The following is a 19,077-nucleotide window of genomic DNA, read 5'->3' as shown; positions in this document are numbered from 1 at the left end:
TTACTGAAATGATTGCTTGTGGATCCCGAGTGAGACACTTTCTCTAACCCGTTTTATCTTTTGTAGGTCCTAAGGGACCATAGGAGGTTTTGAGGAGGCTGACCTTTGCGGACAGACACGTAAAGGTGCCGCACTGTCACGGACTTAGCTGGTTTTGCCTAAGTCGTACGGCACCCTTGCGAGTCCGTCCGTAAAGGTCAGCCTCCTCGAAACCTCCCATGGTCCCTTAGGACCTACAAAAGAGAAAATGGGTTAGAGAAAGCGCCTCACTCGAGATCCACAAGCAACCATTTCAGTAAACACTTCATAGTCAATGTAAATTACAAACAGACTTTACAAGCTCTGAACAGTTATACAACAAAGAGTCAAAATAGCCCACTACAGACCGAATATCTCTCATAAGTGTCCACATGACACAACCTTTATTTACAAGCCTAAGACGGTCACCAAACCAAACTAAAATGAGGCTATTAAGCCTTCGACCATCCCTCTACATGCTGTGCTAAGCATGAACATACCAAAAGACATAGACATACATAAGCATTACATCAAACATCCTGTTTAGAATTTTGTCCGTGACAGCACGACTCAGGCAAAACCAGTTAAGTCCGTGACAGATGGTATCAGAGCGGGACAAGCACTCATAGAAACACTTGGCATGTAAACGTGGGGGATCTAGCGGGGCTGCGTTGAGGGCAGCCAGCACGCGCAACCGTTTGGGGAAAATAGGCATGGAGATGTAGGGAAAATGAGTTGCTCAAAGGAGCGAGCATCTGATATTGGCATTCAAAGGAATCGCCAACCCTTCGCGCAAGAGGCACCATAAGGATAAGCAAGCTTAGAAGAATGCGTAGCGCACAAAGGTTGAGATGACTGAGTTCAAGCTATGACTCGATATTGGCAACTATACTTGATGGTGCTCAAGGCAAGCGAGGCGCTTGGTAAATGATGAGACCATACAAGGTGGAATGGGTTGTTCAACGACCAAAAAAGTTGTACAAAGCTCACAAAGGTGAGGGGAATTACTAACTCGAAGAATTCAATACTCATGCAAGGACTTGTATGTGGACGATGGAATGTTCGTGGCCATCCGAAGGCGACCGAAGCTCGACACCATGGAGCATTGAAACTTTCTCTTCACCATGAGAAGGATACGTCTGTAGGAGACTGAAGTGTGTAGCGAGTTCAGCATGTTGCTAGGCCTTAAGGGGTGCAGCGGGGGCTACATTGACGTGGAGTCGTAATCTAGCAAGTGCATTTACGAGGGCAAAACAATGCACAATTTGTTCAGCAAGACGGAGTAGTCCAAGGGGATTGTTGTCTCCGAAACTTCCAGAGGGAAGGATGTGAAGAGAGAATTTGCTCCATCGAGACAAATACCTTGGAGGGATAAGTCCCAATTCAACAGAGGGAGAATCATGTGCAACAGACCGCATATGTTGAGGAGGAGTACCTCAAGACAACAACCCCACAAAGCTCAACAAGCCGAGCGAGTGGCGAGGAGTCGTCACATAATCTCGTATGAGATAATGCATTGGGGATGTATTGCGAGATCAAGTAGGGAAGCGACCCAATGCAACACAAATGAAGACACACTTGGAGCCGAAATGAAGATCGGACTCAACAAAGGGCTGACCCGTGGAATAGTGGGCGCAAGGACCACCATCAACCCAATGCAAATCGAGGAGCGAAGCAACTTGGGTGTAACTTGGTGAAGGACCTAAGCCGCATGAAGGGAGTTGGTGTAGAAGATGAAATATGGAGCGGAGGCACGAAGCTTTCCTTGGACAGAGGTCTAGGACATAAACTCTTGTAGAGGCAAGAGTGGGATTATGTCGTTTCATGGGTCCCTCATTCTGATGGAGTGGACTCATCCTACATGGTGCCAAAGACGAAGGGAGCTTCGAGGCATATGCATCTTATCTCGAAGAAGTATTTGACGGAGAAATTAAGGCGACTCCACTTGCGGAGGGGAAGTTGGGTTCAGAAGGCCTTGGCATGGGGCAAAAGGACATAGGGGCGGGTACTCTTGAAGAATATGCCACAGTGCTGCCATTCAATTTGCCATGAAGGATGCGATGTGCAGCGAAGATTGTGCCAGTAGGGGCAAAGGCCCAAGATCCAGACAATGGTGCACCAATTTCAATGAAGTCAGTGGACTTCGGGAGCTACTAGGTGACGAACTGTCCTAGAGATGTGCTTCGTCTGGGTGTGACCCGAGAGCGGGTGGACGAAAGTCGATTGCCCAAGGAGCGAACACAATCGAAGGTGGAAGAGGCCCTGCGATGTATTGGCAGAGGCCACACATAGAGGGATCACAATCCGAGTTCATCCCACAGGATCAAAATGCAACAGAGATGTCACCAGGAGGTGACATGATGCAGCGGATCGTGAAGGAATAGTTTGTGGCAATGCGATACACACGAATATAGTCCCACGAGGGACTAGATCATACGGAGGTATGATCGGGAGCTACTGGAAGCTCCACTTCGGTGAACAACACGACGACAAGAAAGGCTATGGATTCAATGAGTGAATGTCATGGTATCGCTGAGGTGAGTCTTCTGTGCGTGCATCGAATAAAAGCCATGGTCATCAACATATGAGGGCTATGTACCATCGAGGGAGTATACCGAATGCAAGTACCAGTGAGTCCCATAGGAGGGACTTAATCATGAAGAGGTATGGTCAGAGCGGTTGGAGAGTTGGACTGCTCTAGAGTTCATATTCGCTTAAGGGAGCCCGGCAAGTCGGAGGACAAGGCCGCGTAAGCGAACGTTGCTACCAAGGAAGCTAAGGAGAACAAAATCAGTGCAAACCCTACAACATGATGGCAGAGGCCATGCACGAGAGTTGCAGTCTGTCTTTCCATCAACCAAGGGGAACTGCTTGGAGAACACAAAGGTGTTGAAGTAGAGGGTCGAAAGGGACGAGGAAGCGATGAGTCCAAAGGGACATTGCTACTCAAAACTAAACATCGGTTAGAATGGAGGTGGACTCGGAGGAGTGCCACAATACCACAAAGGCAGATCTATCAATCGCAAAGAAAGGGATGCAGATATGAGACGACGGATAGTAGGGCCATGGGCATGGCAGCGCCATGGTACCGCAAAGGCGGGACTTCCGTGCTCTCATGGGGGGAGAGCGCTTGGTCATGAAAGGGGCCGAGGAGGTGGAGAATACGGAGGCAAACTCCAAGTTCTGAGATAAGGCTAAAGGGCAGAGGCCAGGGAACTTCGTAAGACTGGTGTCAATAAGCTTCTCATCAAGATAGCCGAAAGTGAGGATTTTAGGCCGATGCAAGAGTGCACGATCAAGGAACGAAGCAGGCAGTACACAGTGCTGTACCTTTGCTACTTAGTGAAGTAGACGACAGAGATGATGGAGAAGACATTATAATCTCAAAGGCAACCAAAACTATTAGAGACTTACTCTAAGTTGGGATGAAAACTTCCTGCATTCCAAAAGTTCGATGGCATTGAGAAGGTGAATCACGGTAGCTAACTTAATGCAAGGAGTGTAAACACTTCGAGTGCTCCAGAAGTGTGAGCAAAGAGCGGGCAAAGTCTAATAACCAGCTCGATGCATAGAGTACAACCCTCGAGAAGGCGAGCGAAGTCAAGTAACCTTTGCCTTCTCAAATCTTAAGAGAATGGGCGAAACCGAGTACCACAATTCTCTTATATATCCAGCAAAGAAGCTTTGCACATATTCAAAGACCCTTCGAATAAACCAAATGGAAGACAATAGTTATCAAATCCTCACCAATAGTGATCAGTGCTACTGATAGTAGATTATCCGCTTCATTTCCTAACAGAATGTCAATCGAAAGCAGAAGTGATGCGAATATACTTGGAAGTGACAACTAAGTGAAAGAAGAGTCGATGGACAAATTTTGTGGAGGAAGGACCCAAAAACTTCAAAAGTTTGCGAGGTGATATTCGTTAAAGCTCCAACAGGCATCCACCCAATTCAAGTGGCATGAGGCATTTAAGAGACTAACGCATACTAAGGATGGTCTTTTCCTTTATCTAAAGGATCCGTAGGAACCAACAGTGTTCAATGTTAGGATCCTTTTATTTTTTTCTTTTATTTTCTATGTTTTAATTTTATTTTCTGCATATTTATTAAGTTTGTTTAGTTTAGCTAAAGTCGGAACTCTATAAATAAGGATGTAACTGCTTCTTTTCAGTTATCTATGAAAAATACTATTCTGTCTTTTGACAAACCCTAGGAGGTCAATCCCCTCGAAACGATCAAGGAGGGACGATCCCCTCGAAGTGATCATCCCCTTTCTCTTCTTTTTTACGATAAAACTTTAGGGTCTTATCATTTGGTATCAGAGCGGCGATCCTTGGCGTTCTCACTACAACGTACTATTCAAAAAAAAAAAGGAAAAAGGGTTGTTACCCCAGCGGCCACCGAGAAGGGTTCCATGCTTCCCTTCTTCCCCACCGCCGCCCCTGCTCTCCGGCAGGCCACGCCCTACAGCGACCCTTGCTGCCTCCTTCCCACCGCCGGCGCTGTTTCCCGGCCGATCGATCAACGTCGCCGCTGCCCCCCCAGCCAGCGACCTCTCCTCCTCGCTTCCCCATCTCACTCAAGCGAGAAGGACCATTAGCGTCGTCTCCCTGCCAGCAGACCACCCCTTCATCGTTGATACTATCGGCGACGCTGCCCTAACTTCCCTACTACCGTGCCCCCCCCCCCAGCTCGCAACCGCAGCCGCCGATTGCCCCCCTCCTCACGGCAACCGAAACAGGGCAACTCACCACTGCTACACTTGTTCCAGCCGTGCCTCCACCAGTCGCGCCACCTCCAGCACTCCTCTTCCCCTCGAGCGCCGTCGCCGCCCAGCCGACCCATCACCGCTGCAGGCCATCGTGCGACGACCGCCGCTCGCCTCCCAACCGTCGCTCCACCTTGCTCTGTATCCTTTGTAACCGAAACAGAGCACAGGCAACTCACCTTGCTGCCCCTGTTTCCAGCCGCGCCACAGTCGCGTGGGTTCCCTTACTGCTGCGAACGCCGGTTGCCGCCACCGTCGCTGCTACTGCCCAGCTACTGTGCAGATGCCCTTGACTAGACATCAAAAACAAGAACTGGGGATTAACAACTTGCAATCGTACGCAATGGCTGCCGATAACTCAGTGAAGGCACAAATGGAAGCGTTGGAAATCAGAATTGAGAGTCGGCTACAAAAAACTCTTCATGATTTCAAAAAGAGCTTGTTGGAGCATTTTAGCCGGTTTCAACAAGATGGGAGCTCCAGTTCTACGTTACGTTGAACAAATCGAGAGATACAGGAAAAGGGCCCCAGGATGGTGACATACACTACCCATGCATCAGGGTAGAATTTCCATAATGGGAAGATGGGGATCCGACCAGTTGGATCTCTAGGGCAGAAATTTTTTTTCGTTTTCACAGAACCCCAAAAGAATCCAAGGTAGAAGTGGCCTCAATCCAGCTCGATAGAGATGCAATCCAGTGGTATGATTGATACGAAACTTGTCATGGAATTCCTTCGTGGGAGCAGTTCAAAAGAGGGCTTCTTGTTCGCTTTGGCCTATCCGAATATGAAAATGTTGATGGCCAACTCGCCAAAATTCGTCAGACTTCTACAGTATTGGAATATCAAAGTAGATTTGAAAGATTGTCCAACCAAGCTAGAGATTGGTCAGAACGACAATTTCTGGGTACATTTATTGAAGGGCTTATTCCCGAGATCCGGTGCGAGGTTAAGGCTCGTCAACCCCGCACTATAATGGCTGCGATTTCATTTGCACGCCTACATGAAGAAAAAATCAGTGTGGAATATCGTCAAAACAGAGGTGCAAATAAACAGGTGATTAGCAAGCAACTTACCTCATCTACTCCTAATCGAAACCATAACACTAGCAGATTAACCCGAGAAGAACTCAAATAAAGGTTAGCGAAGGGTTTGTGCTGGCATTGCGATGAAAAGTGGAGTAAGGAGCACCGATGCAAACAAGGAAGACTTTTGATGATTGAACCGATCGAGGAGGAACCAGAAGTAGAAGTATCGGATTCCGATCATGAAGAAGTGGAAACCGATGATGATGTTGAAGCCGTCACACATACAGTGCATGCATTGGCTGGCTACTCTAATCCACAAACTATGAAAATTGGGGGAACTCTGAAACACCAGTCTGTCACTGTTTTGATTGATACAGGTAGCACTAATAATTTTATGGATAGGAAAGTTGCAGCCCGATTAGCTTACCACATCGAATGTTGTGATAAATTTGAAGTCAAGGTGGCCGATGGACGGATTTTAACCTGTGACAGCAAGTGCTCAAAGATAAAACTAATTTTGCAAGGTCAAGAGTTATTTATGGATTTCTTTTTATTACCCTTGGAAGACTATGAAGTGGTGCTCGAAATTGAATGGCTATCAACCCTAGGTGATGTCTCCTGGAATTTTTCTAAACTAATTATGAAGTTCTTTATTAATGGAAGACAGGTGACTCTCAAAGGAAGACGGGGAGATAAGGTTACAACTATCACTAGCCATCGGATGGAGCGGGTCCTTCGGAAAACACACACCGGATTTTTGGTGCAATTGCATAACATTGGAAAGGAAATGACAGTGAACATTCCGGCTGGAAATATTGAATCATTGCTAACAAAGTTTGCGGATATATTTGCAGAGCCACACGGACTTCCACCTCTTATATGTCATGATCATCGGATCCCACTATTACCCGAGAAGGCACCAACCAATTTCCGACCCTATAGATATCCACATTTCCAAAAGGCAGAGATAGAGAGGATTGTCACAGAGATGCTCAAAACAGGAGTTATACGAGCTAGTATTAGCCCATATTCCTCCTGAGTCTTACTAGTCAGAAAGAAGGATGGCTCATGGCGGATGTGTGTCGACTATCGAGCACTTAACAACATTACAGTGAAAGATAAATATCCTATTCTAGTAGTGGATGAACTGTTGGATGAATTGAGAGGAGCTCAGGTCTTCACTAAATTGGACCTACGATCGAGCTATCATCAAATCAAAGTACATGAAAGGGATGTTCAGAAAACTATCTTCAGGACACATAACGGCCATTATGAGTTTCTAGTAATGCCTTTTGGGTTAACCAATGCGCCCTCTACCTTCCGGAGTTTAATGAATGACATATTTTGGGCTCATCTCCGTAAGTTTGTTTTGGTTTTCTTTGATGATATTTTAATATACAGTCATTCCCTAGAAAGTCATTTATTATATTTATGAATTATCTTTAATATTTTTCGTGAGCATGGTCTTTTTGTCAAGCAATCTAAGTGCAGTTTTGGGCAACCTGAGGTTGAGTACCTCGGCCATATCATATCTCAAAAGGGTATTGCATTTAATCCTTCAAAAATCCAAGTGATGACAGACTGGCCAATTCCAAAGTCAATCAAAGCTTTAAGGGGGTTCTTAGGACTAATAGGCTATTATCGAAAGTTTATGAAGAATTATGGCAAAATTAGTGCCCCCTTGACGTCACTTCTAAAGAAAAATGCATTCAGATGGTCAGAAAAGACAATTCAGGCATTTCAATTCTTGAAAACTGCAATGACTACTACACCCGTGCTTGCTCTACCCGATTTTAATAAGATGTTTGTGATTGAATCTAATGCTTCTTGAGCTGGAATAGGGGCTGTGTTAATGCAGGAAGGTCGGCCTATTGCTTATGCTAGTAAGGCTCTTTCCCCTTCCCATTTGAGTTTATCTATTTATGACAAGGAGATGTTGGCCATAATACATGCAGTCGCAAAATGGAGACCCTACCTAATTGGTTGACGGTTTCATATATGCACTGATCACAAAAGCCTCAAATATTTTCTAGAACAAAAGATTTCTTCTTCAGAGCAGCAGAAATGGGTCACAAAGCTACTGAGATTCGATTATGAGATCGTTTATAAAAACGGGAGTGAGAATTTAGTAGCAGATGCCCTCTCACGCCTTCCAGAACAAGCTAAACTAGTAGCTATTTCTATTCCTATTTGTGAGACTTTTGAAGTTATCAGAAGGGAATGGTCAAATAATCCTGAGATCCAAAGCATCATTAAAAAATTAGAAGAAGCCCTAGGTTCTGTCTCAAATTATAGTTGGGATTCGGTGGACTTGCGCTATAAAGGCCGAATAATGGTTGCCCCACATTCTTCTTGCCAGGCAATAATTCTGAAGGAGTTCCATTCATCACCAATTGCTAGTCACTCGGGATTTCTCTGCACTTGTAAGCGAGTTCGATAACTTTTTTACTAGAAAGGTATGAAAAATTTTATCAAGAAATTTGTTACTGAATGTGATGTTTGCCAACGTCACAAAAGCGAGACAGTAGCCACCTCAGGCTTACTACAGCCCCTCCCTATTCCTGATGCTACTTGGACCGACATATCTATGGATTTCATTGATGGTCTCTCATCATCTCAAGGAAAGAGTACTATACTTGTAGTTGTTGATAGACTTACAAAGTATGCTCATTTCTGTGCTTTACAGCATCCTTATACTGCTGCAAGTGTTGCTCGTATTTTTGTGGAAAACATAGCTAAATTGCATGGGAGTCCCTGTTTCATTGTTAGTGACAGAACTTTTTCGTTTACAAGGTACTCAGCTGAATATGAGCACTGCTTATCATCCACAAACAGATGGACAAACTGAAGTGGTAAACAGGTGCCTAGAAAATTACCTCTGATGCTTTACTAGCGACAAGCCGAAGGAATGGGTCAAATGGTTTCCCTAAGCAGAGTGGTGGTATAATACCTCTTACCATTCTTCTATTAAAATGACTCCTTTTGAAGCAGTTTATGGTCAACCCCCACCTACAATTACAAAATATGCACCCGGTTCTTTTAAAGTTGATCAAGTTGACAAGGAATTGATGGATAGAAATAAGATTATTCAACTTTTAAAGGATAACTTTACAGCCGCACAAGCAAGAATGAAACAACAAGCTGATAAACACCGAAGTGAACGAGAATTTACTATGGGTGATTGGGTTTTCCTTCATCTTCAACCTTACAAGCAAACTTCCATAAAGGTCCGATCTTCCATGAAGCTATCTCCTCGATTTTTTGGGCCTTATACGGTATTAGAACACATTGGACCAGTTGCCTACCTCTTGGATTTGCCTGCTAGCTCTAAAATACATCCAGTCTTTCATGTTGCATGCCTTAAAAGGAAATTGGGTGAAGATGCCATAGTGCAGTGCCATTTGCCGGACACCTCTACTACTGGGGAAGTTCAAGCTCAACCACAAGCCATACTTGACCGACGAGTTGTAATGTACCGTAGACATCCTGTAACTGAAGTGCTGGTGCAATGGGCCAACTTGCCAAAGGAAGATGCTACTTGGGAGTCCTACAGCATGCTAAAGGAGAAGTTTCCAGAATTTGATGCTGCTCAGCCTTGAGGACAAGGCTGAATTGAAGGAGGCGGGATTGTTAGGATCCTTTTATTTTTCCTTTTATTTTCTATGCTTTAATTTTATTTTCTGTATATTTATTAAGTCTATTTAGTTTAGCTAAATTCGGAACTCTGGTTCTTTTTAGCTATCTATGAAAAATACTATTATGTCTTTTGATAAACCCTAGGAGGCCGATCCCCTCGAAGTGATCATCCCCTTTCTCTTCTTCTTTTTTACGATAAGACTTTAGGGTATTATCATTCAACATAACTCAGCCAACCCCACATTAGAGTCAGAGTCATCGGCGAGTTGAAGCAGCATGGCAGATTAAACGTTCGACTACTTAATAACAACAGTGGAGAGTAGTTAGGAGCCAGGAGATGCATTGCAATTGGAGCAGAAGATTGAAGATTCAGCAAAGGAGATGAGTTGCAATGTCGGCAAAGGCTTCGACGAGGACGTCGAAGGAATAAGTGAGGGAAAATGTCATGGACAAAATTGTAAACAGGGTGTTCGATGTAATGCTTATATATGTCCGTATCTTTTGGTTTGTTCATGTTTTCAACAACATGAAGAGGGACGGTCGAAGGCTTAATAGCCCAATTTTAGTTGGGTTTGGTGGCCATTTTCGGCTTATAAATAAAGGTTGTGTCATGTGGACACTTATAGGGATTTTGGTCTGTGGTGGACCATTTTGGGCCTTTTGTTTTGCGACCGTTCAGAGCTTGTGAAGTCTGTTTGTAATTTGCATTGGCTATGAGGTGTTTACTAAATTGATTGCTTGTGGATTTCGAGTGAAACGTTTTCTCTTTTGTAACTCCTAAGGTACCATAGGAGGTTTCAGGGAGGCTGACCTTTGCGGACGTTCATGCAAGGGTGCCGCACGACTTAGGCAAAACTAGCTAAGTGTGTGACATTATGACTAACAACAATATGGTGATAGTTAATCATTCTTCTCTGAGCAGCAATACGATAATCGATCTTATGATACAAAGCAACAAGTCAATGACTAATTAAAAGTTTCGACATTCTCCAACCACCGTACCAATACATGCCATAATCATACTTGTCCTAAGAGCCGCCTTAGACACATGTGGTTCATAATGATCAAACTACGACCATCACCATATTGATGCACCAAAGGCATATGGTGTATTAGTATTATAATATATCGTGTGATCAGTTTCAAGATTGAGATTGATTAACATATCATATTGATATACAAATTAGTAAGATCGAGGACCCCGATCCATCACTCGTGGAATCCCATTATTCATTTTGGTAATAGAACCAAATATATCCATCAATCGATCTATTTATTATAAATCTTCATTTAAATCTTAAAGTTTAACTTATAATCTAATAATTCAAATTATTTCTTTACAGATAATTCAATATCAATGGAAGGATAGAATGTGATGTGCCACAAAACTGCTCCTTAAAACCTAAAAGAGATATATGCCAATATTTCTTCCTAATTTAGAATATTTTTTATGAAATTATACTAAATTTATATTTAGTTTTAACTTAACTGTAATCTAAGTTTTTTATTTTAAAGTAATTTTGCAGAGTTTTTGGGGGAATTTTGTGTGTCGTCGGCACACACTGTCGTTCCAACACTCAGCAAACCGGTACGGGGTAGCACGTGTCATGCCGCTGATTGGTTGACACGCCTGCTTGGACTAGTAAATCGAACCTTACTAAAGAGTAGAACCACATTATAGCTTAACAAGAAAATCATCTATGACACTTCTGTTCTTGTAAAATCAGATCATTGCTAATTTTCCGAATAAGTCAGCAAAGAATAACTGACAAGTTGTCCCAAATAAGACTTCAACAAGCTAAGCTGAAACTCTCTCCAAGATTCCAACTATATATATTTAGTCATGGAAAAAGAAAGAATGTCCATCAGAACTCGACAGAAATAGAAAGAAGCACAGATGTTTTATAGACTTCAATCTACATACGTACTTCTTTTCTTTAAGCTTCTATTATCTATTTTTTGCTTGCATCTTCTTTCACCTTTGGGAAAAGATAGAAGATTATAAGAAACAAAGTAATACTTCTTGACCTAGGACTTCTAATTTAAGATAGGTAATGAGGCAGACTGCTACTTGGTGTCAGGATTACAATGTTCTCTTGAGCGATAAGAAGTTAAACCATGACTTAGAAGGGGAAACTGGTGCCTATACATGGTTCATGTTTTAAGACCAGCTGAGACATGAAATGTAACACATATGTCAGATTAAATTGACCATTAGAACACAACATACTGTAGATGCTTAAATCAGTGTTTAGAGATCCTGATAATGTGTCAAATAATTCAACATATATGTCAAACAGTGTTTTAAGAACACTGGACATTTACAAAATCAATTTAAAACTTCAACATATATGTCAAATAATTCTTCCTGATAATGTGTACTGCAAAATCTATGATTTCATCACACAAAACCATCAGAATCTAGCACCATCAGATATAATATGCGTTGGAAAGAAAAAAATGGGGAGACAAACAGAGAGGGAGTGTGAGAGAGAATGCAGAAATTTACCTCTTGCTCTCAGCCATAGGCTGTGGAGAAGAAAATATGACAGCAGTATCACTGTCTGCTTCAGTTTGTGTGCCTAATATAATAACATTCCAAATTATGCAATAAGTTCATGTGCAAGTACAAATTACGAGTGGCTAGAAAATTTACTTCACAATAAAAATATGCAAAGTGAAATTTAAACTCTTTTTTATTAGATCGCTGATGTCAAAAAAATCCATGTGATGATTTAAATTGTTTGACATAGTAAGATGATTTGATCACATAAGCAAACCAATTCATCTAATATGTGAGAATCTAAATCCATGATGACAAAAAACATTAAATACTAAAGAAAATTAGTCAAATTTTGCAGGATGAACAAAGGCTCAAATTGGATTAAAAATATTGGAAATACAACCCCTCCTTTTGTTATTTTACACTAGAGTACAGACAATTATGCAAAGATCAAGAAACAATTATAGACGTACATTAATTTTTTATAATATTTCTCATGTGACAAATACAAGGATCCTTAACAGTTTAGGATGCAAAGCAGGTTAACAGAAAGGAGATAAATTTAAAAAATAATAATCCATAAAATAATATTGTTTATGATACCCAAATATTCCATATCAATAAAATAATAATCATAAACTTGAACACATGAAATGAATGAACTACAACTGGTAAATTATGCATTCCCAATTTGGCCATTTCTGTAGTAATTTTTCTAGTGCATATTTAAGAAAAATGAATTCTTATATCAAATATGAGCTAATATTTCTGATTGATTTATTTCCATGTGCAAGATCCACTATAAGAAATACAGTGTGATTTTAAAGCATCATCTCTTAGTCAACATTGAAATAAGAAAAAGAAAAAAACATCAACTAACAATAGAAAAGGAAAATATAGTGGGATGAGTCATACCACAGGACTCTGATGGAGGAATTTTATATGGCATCTTAACCAAACACTGTAATGTATTATCGAGCTTCAGAACAGTGACATTTCCAAGGCAGTCCCCCACATAACTAGATAAGTAGCAGCTTAAATATTTAAGTCAACAAAAATAAAATAGACCATTACCTCTTTCAGCAACAGAATATAAAAGATGACTACTTACATGTAGAAACTTTGTTGCACCACAACAAAAGAGGTAATTTCTTCATTGAAAATGTGCACATGTGTTACTTGTTTCTTATCAATGTTCCACACCTAAAAAATGATGGAATGTTTCAACAAGATAAACACAAACTTGAAATCTTAAAATACTTATTCCAACATTAGGATGATTGTAGTTTTTTTTTTATAAGAAACCATTTCATTAATTCACTAAAGGTGGACCAATATCCGAGTACAAGTTAGGGTTGAAATCGGATCCCCAGGAGATAGCCACCTCTCCTGGGTTCTAGCAAAAAAAGCAAGGTTATGTGCTATCACATTCACATTTCTCCTAATGTGACAAAACTTCACATGACTGAAACTCATCAGGATGAATGTAGTTGGAAGTGCACAAGTTAAATAAAAAGGAAGGTGTGACAATCCATGCTAATCAAGACCACAAAATCAGAAGAAAATAAAAAAGTTCAAAGAGGATACACTTAGTTCAATGATAAACAAGAAGTTCCAAAGTTCAATCTACCAACAAGGCAAACAGATTTTATGGTGTGACTAGTAACAAAAAAGTAGTACTAACAGATGCATATGAACCCTTTGCTGATTTGGATTCAGCTAATTAGTTCATTGAGGTCCACGAATATATTGATTACCATAATCATGGTTGGTTAGAATCAATTTAAAAAGTTGTTGCAGATAATAATAAATATAGACAATGATGCATGGTAACCATAGTTTTCTATATGCCTAAAACTAAAAATGGGTAGTGCAGCTGCACAAAGTTGGCATCAATAAATTTTATTTATCTAGATTCAGATTTAAAGATCAGAGATCTCTCACCAATGTAGTGAACAAGAATTTCAAGTACTTGCCTCAATATGATTATGACTAGTCACATTTAAAAGGATGCCTTGATTCTCCATGAACTGCAAAAAATACAGACAAAATTAAGTCAACCCAAAATTATTAGCCAAAGAAAGCCATATGACATGTCAACAGGCATAGAGGGCAACTATTGTATATCAACTGCCAATTTAGATTCAAACTAATGGCCAGTTACTAAAAATGATCATTGACAATGATGTATGCAAGATATTAGCTAGCTAAAGCTGCAATATTTATTATAGCAAACAGTAAAGGCCTTAAATTATCATATACTATTTAACATATAAAGACTGAACATACCGAAACAAGATGTAGCCAAATAATTACAATAAAATACTTTTACGCATGAAAAAGGTCAACAATGTGGAAAGCTAATAATTTTCTTCTCATTTCACCAAAACTCAACAATTTCATTTCTATCTAAGAAAAATTTCCTTAAAATATGAATTTTCAAAATTTGCAGGTTTGTATCTTAAATTCTAGTATAACATACAGATTTTTTCGTGTTTTCCGAAATCCTTTTCAGAAAATATTATGTAATATAAAGAAAGTATGTATACATTATAAACATGTACACTAACATATAGAACATGTGAAACTTGTTTTATAATATAATGCATCAATTTATAGTCTCTTTAAGATATCTTATACAAAAATTAGCAGTTCAGAATTCATGATGCTGCTCCTGTTTGTTTCCTGTTGCACCACTCCTTTATTATTATGATATTATAGCTTAATAATCATATCACGTTTATATTTTTTTTGTTTTTTCAAAAAGCAACATTAGTCTTGCTATCAAGAATTAAAGACTTATCAAAACTTATCAAAAGAAATCTCAATAAATTATATGTCATCATGTTCAACAGCCTTTACCAAGGACTACATACAAGATACAAGCATGTAGGTCACAAGAATCAATAATCTCACATCCAAACTATCTTCGGCATCTATTAGTACCACAAAATTTTCAAGACCCTTCCACTGTTTCGAGAAATAAGTCTACATAACCAAGAAAGATAACCATCGGAAGATCAGGAACCCTCGTAATAAGTCAAAAATCATGATACATCACAGTGAAGAGAGGGGGTGGGCTCGGAGGGGTTCAAGAACCTGCATGAACTTGGAGGGGGAGGCGGCCTCCGACTGAAGAAGAGCTTGGCTGTTGTCTTTCCCGAGCAACTTGATGACCCCATTCCTACAAACAGCAACACGAACACATCAAGCATGAATCGATGCCGGCTTCTTGATCCGAAGCAAGAAAGTGCAGGGGAGGGATGAGAGGAAGAGCGTGGGGCGCTCCGACGAGCTTCTCTTCTCCTCCTAACCTGGTGGATATGGCGAGAATGTGCTGAATGGGGTCGCAGGCCAGAGAGGAGGATTCGGGCGGGACGCCATAATGGAAGACGAGGCGCGGCCTCACCTCCTCCGCCTTCAGACCGTTGATGCCGCCTCCTCCATTGTGCTGTAATTTTGGAAAGACCCATTAATTGATTCCAAAAAATTAAAATATTAATTTATTCTTCTATCTATTTTATTATAAAAAATATCATCAGCATCTTACCCGTCCACGTGTACCTTATTTTAGATTTCGAGTTATTTACAAGTGACAGACATATCACGAGATAAATATATGCAAAATAAAGATGATTTCGGTGCCTAACGCTTGCGGTTAGGATTGTTATTAGGACAGATTTATCAAGGATTCACATCTGTTGCGTCTTATAACACCAAAATAATATTGATTCATATTGATTCAAGATAGATATCGGACATATACTCGTTGCTAAAAATCGATCCGAGAACCCTACATTTAATTCAATCATTCCTCTTCAATCCCGTGTATTTTAAACGTGGGAGTCGATGAGAGAAGAACACGTAGACTAAAGCGTACGCATCATCTTCACCCTTCTCTGGCGGGTTTCCAACCCCTCCCGCCCCACGTGAGTGGGCTCCATCTATTTTATTGTGGGGTCCATGACTCGTCAAGATACTTGGTCGACACGTAATGACGTTTAGTTACGTCCGACACAAGAAGTCGCCCCTCCTCGGCCCGTCTCAGAAAACTTTAGTGACCACATCTTTGACCACCACGTCACTTAAATACATGGTCGGCGAATCCGGTAGTCTCTCTGGGTCTGGCCCACCACAGCGCAAGTGTCCTCCACGAGGATGATAATTACAGCTAAACTTGGAATGGATCTCAACCTGCTTCACTGTGTACCGAAACCGTCAGTCCCTCTATATTAATCTCCGCCAATAAATTAAGGATTCGCTTCAAGATCGAAGTACCGGCCAATCTAAAAGATCATATAGATTTAATCTTGTGGATAAAAGACGTTTTAAGTTTGGCGGATAGCACACTGTATCCTAAAACCCAAGGCACGGGCATTGATGAGATCCATGTGACCGCGTCAACGCCAAAAGCCACACCAAGTTCTAATGTTACGAAGTTTGTCTTGTCATGTGCTGAAGCGTTACTATATATTATGTTAATATGGAACTTCCGGAATCTTCTATGAAGAACAATGTTGAGCTTTGGCAGTTCTCAGTGCTATTTCTTCAAGAGAAGCGAGCAATAATAATAGTAATGATCAATGTTGTGACTTGCGACCAATAACAGAAACTGTATAGAATCCTTGTCTGCGATCTATCTATCTTCTAAAAAGAAGATGAATCATCACAGAAGAAGAAACAACAGGGATCGAAGAAGCAGAAGCAGAGGTTGCAGATGAAGTCGGAAGGATTACCTTTCTGGTGGCTTTCTCCACAAGCTTCTTCACGAACATGGCCGAGGGGGGTCGTCCTTCTTCGTCCAACACGAAAGAACAGGAGAAGGAATGAGAGGATTTAAGATCGACGGAGGCCTTCTTCCTTATTCTGCAACGAGAGAAGGGAGGAAAGGAAAGAGGAGAAGCGATAGGGAGAGTTTGGAGAAGTTGCGAGTCCATATAAATAAAAAGAGATGGGAAAGCGGACAAGGGAACGTGGCGTTGCTCCATACGATCTGAGTGATCCGTTTTGTGGTCACCATCAGATACTTCGCCATGAACACTAATGTACCGACGGTGGCCAATAGCTAGGCGACGCGTGCCAGAATTCTCCAATGCAAATCGAAGCTCACCAATGGTCTTTAAATTGTAATAATAATTAATAATATAAAAATAATGATGATGATGATCGTCATCATCATAACTGAATAGGTTTAGTTCTACGGCCGTGTTTCCACATCGTAAACCGATTGCCGCTGCGGTGCGGTGCGGTGCGGTGCGGTGGTTGTCTCTGCTCCATCTCCGACCGATTGCGCCGCTCAACATCGGACGTTTTGGAAGACCGTCAGATTTGAAGCGTTCTTTCATTTTAGTGAGGAGATTTCGTTGTTTGTTGGCACATCTTACTTAGAGTTACTTTGGGCAAGATCAATGGATGAATCTTTGGGTTGGGTTCTGGTGATTGAGGACTTCGTTGAAAGGGTCTGTTCCCGGATGAGTCTTTTTTCTTTCTTCAAAAGGTCACAACTTCAGTCTCAAATGAGACAAGAATCGAGGGTACAGCCTGTTCTTCTTGATTCTAACATGGAGGGTACACCCGTCACGAACATGTCTTTAACACCCTTATTCGACCACTGGATTTGCTATTCATGCATCAGGTTTGATAATTTTGAGAAATCATTTAGACATCTGGTTGTCCATGAATGGTACATCTCATTTTTGTTAAGTGTTGATTCAGATGGATGTAAAATTAATGTTGTTTATTTATTATTTATTTCTGCATTGATAGTAAATCTAATGGTTCATAGAATCCAACTGTTTAATCAGGGTGGCATGGGTGATTTAAGTTTACGATGGTGGTGCAGAACCCCCTTGTAACCCCAAGCATTGTTTTTATCAATGTGACCCATAAAAGATTATTACCAAAGATGTATATGTTCAATACCTAGGCAGTCTGAGGATCTTCTAGCTGATTAGCTTTTGTATAAACTGTTGAGCACTAGATATTGTTTTGTCCAATTCAGAGTTCTCTTAGCTTGGAAAAAAGATCTGTTCGAGTTATTTCTGTTTTCTTGTGAATAAATAGAGTCCTTGATTAAGGACTACTGTTATAATTTCTTGCAGAGTACAATCTTATGCCAAGCCGGTCAATGTGGCCATTCGGTACAGATTGGCATAGTGCATTCTGATGTATACTTGTGTGATGATACGTTTCGACCCATGTTGACACATGGTAGTTGTCATGATCAGCAGGATAGTGCTTAACAATATTTCCAGTTGCCCAAGAGATGAGTGTTGAAAGGATTATGACAAGATCAGAAGTTCTCATTTGCAGCTTCTAGTACAATACTAGCACAGGTTGAAAATGTTTTTTTTTTTCCATTTTAACAGAGGACTTTATATTGTATTTTGCATCTTATGCAAGATGAAGTGGTATTTTATACGAATGGAAGCATATCTGATAACAATTATACTCCTGCAGGATACTTACCTTGTGGCAAGTACATTGAAGTTCCACCTTTGGTTTCTGGATTCCCACAATGCCACTGGTGTTTATAAAAAGGAAAAGAAGAAACTATTCCTTGATGATTTTGCTTCAAGTTTTCTGCTACTGATTCTTCACCACCAAACTTGAGTGATGTCTGGTCTGCTTGGTCTTCCAACTGTTTAGCTTGTTTCCTACTCATGATTGTGTAATATTTCCTGTACATTTAAATCTTTCGAGATTTGAGTCCATTAGCAGCATAAGCCTGAAAAAGTTGCAAGTTCTGACTCCATTAGCAGCAGTAGATAATTAGGTCACAAATTCTGAGCACTTCCCACACAAAACGTTTCTAGTCTTCAGGTGTTCATCCTTCATTTTCGAGAGCAAGGGTCTGATAATTCAAGGACTTTCTCAATGGAATTTAGTGATGAAGAAGCTTCCTTCTTTGCTTTAACTGCAAGATTTGATTCTCAGAGGAAAATGTGGGATTGTAAATACGTGGCAAAATTTGGGTGTATCATAGGGTTGCTATATATCCATCCTTTAGCATATCTTTTCTTTGGAATTATTTGGTTGGCCTTGGTCAATGCCCAAAGTTGTAAGATTCTAGTTTCTCATAATATAGTTTCATGAGTTTTACAGTACTTGTACTCCTGTTT

The 19,077-nt window shown here is 40.8% G+C and overlaps 1 protein-coding gene and 1 long non-coding RNA gene across 6 annotated transcripts in view; one reads left to right on the top strand and one right to left on the bottom strand.

Moving 5' to 3' along the window:
• The window catches only part of LOC135637592 (uncharacterized), a 40,422-nt gene extending 23,577 nt beyond the window's left edge, over positions 1–16,845 (bottom strand). For all 4 annotated transcript variants that reach the window (XM_065150212.1, XM_065150213.1, XM_065150214.1 and 1 more), the window contains exons 1-7: positions 16,693–16,845; positions 15,271–15,407; positions 15,056–15,140; positions 13,933–13,986; positions 13,068–13,159; positions 12,872–12,975; positions 11,963–12,035 (exon numbers count right to left, since the gene is read on the bottom strand). In XM_065150212.1, coding sequence (XP_065006284.1) covers positions 11,963–12,035; positions 12,872–12,975; positions 13,068–13,159; positions 13,933–13,986; positions 15,056–15,140; positions 15,271–15,407; positions 16,693–16,731 — 584 coding nt within the window. In that variant the 5' untranslated portion in view covers positions 16,732–16,845. The remainder of the gene's footprint in view (positions 1–11,962; positions 12,036–12,871; positions 12,976–13,067; positions 13,160–13,932; positions 13,987–15,055; positions 15,141–15,270; positions 15,408–16,692) is intronic.
• Positions 16,846–17,158: 313 nt separating this feature from the next.
• On the top strand, positions 17,159–19,062 carry LOC135638057 (uncharacterized). Of its 2 annotated transcripts, XR_010496486.1 has the most exons (3): positions 17,159–17,305; positions 18,058–18,291; positions 18,416–19,062. It is a non-coding gene; the product is annotated as an uncharacterized LOC135638057 (long non-coding RNA). The 2 variants fall into 2 exon arrangements; XR_010496485.1 differs by having other exon boundaries at positions 17,159–18,291.
• Positions 19,063–19,077: the final 15 nt, after the last annotated feature.

Source organism: Musa acuminata, chromosome BXJ3-5 (assembly GCF_036884655.1).
Source record: "Musa acuminata AAA Group cultivar baxijiao chromosome BXJ3-5, Cavendish_Baxijiao_AAA, whole genome shotgun sequence".
Lineage (NCBI taxonomy): Eukaryota > Viridiplantae > Streptophyta > Magnoliopsida > Zingiberales > Musaceae > Musa > Musa acuminata.
Note: the sequence above shows the minus strand (reverse complement) of the source record. Positions and strands in the feature narration are given on the sequence as shown.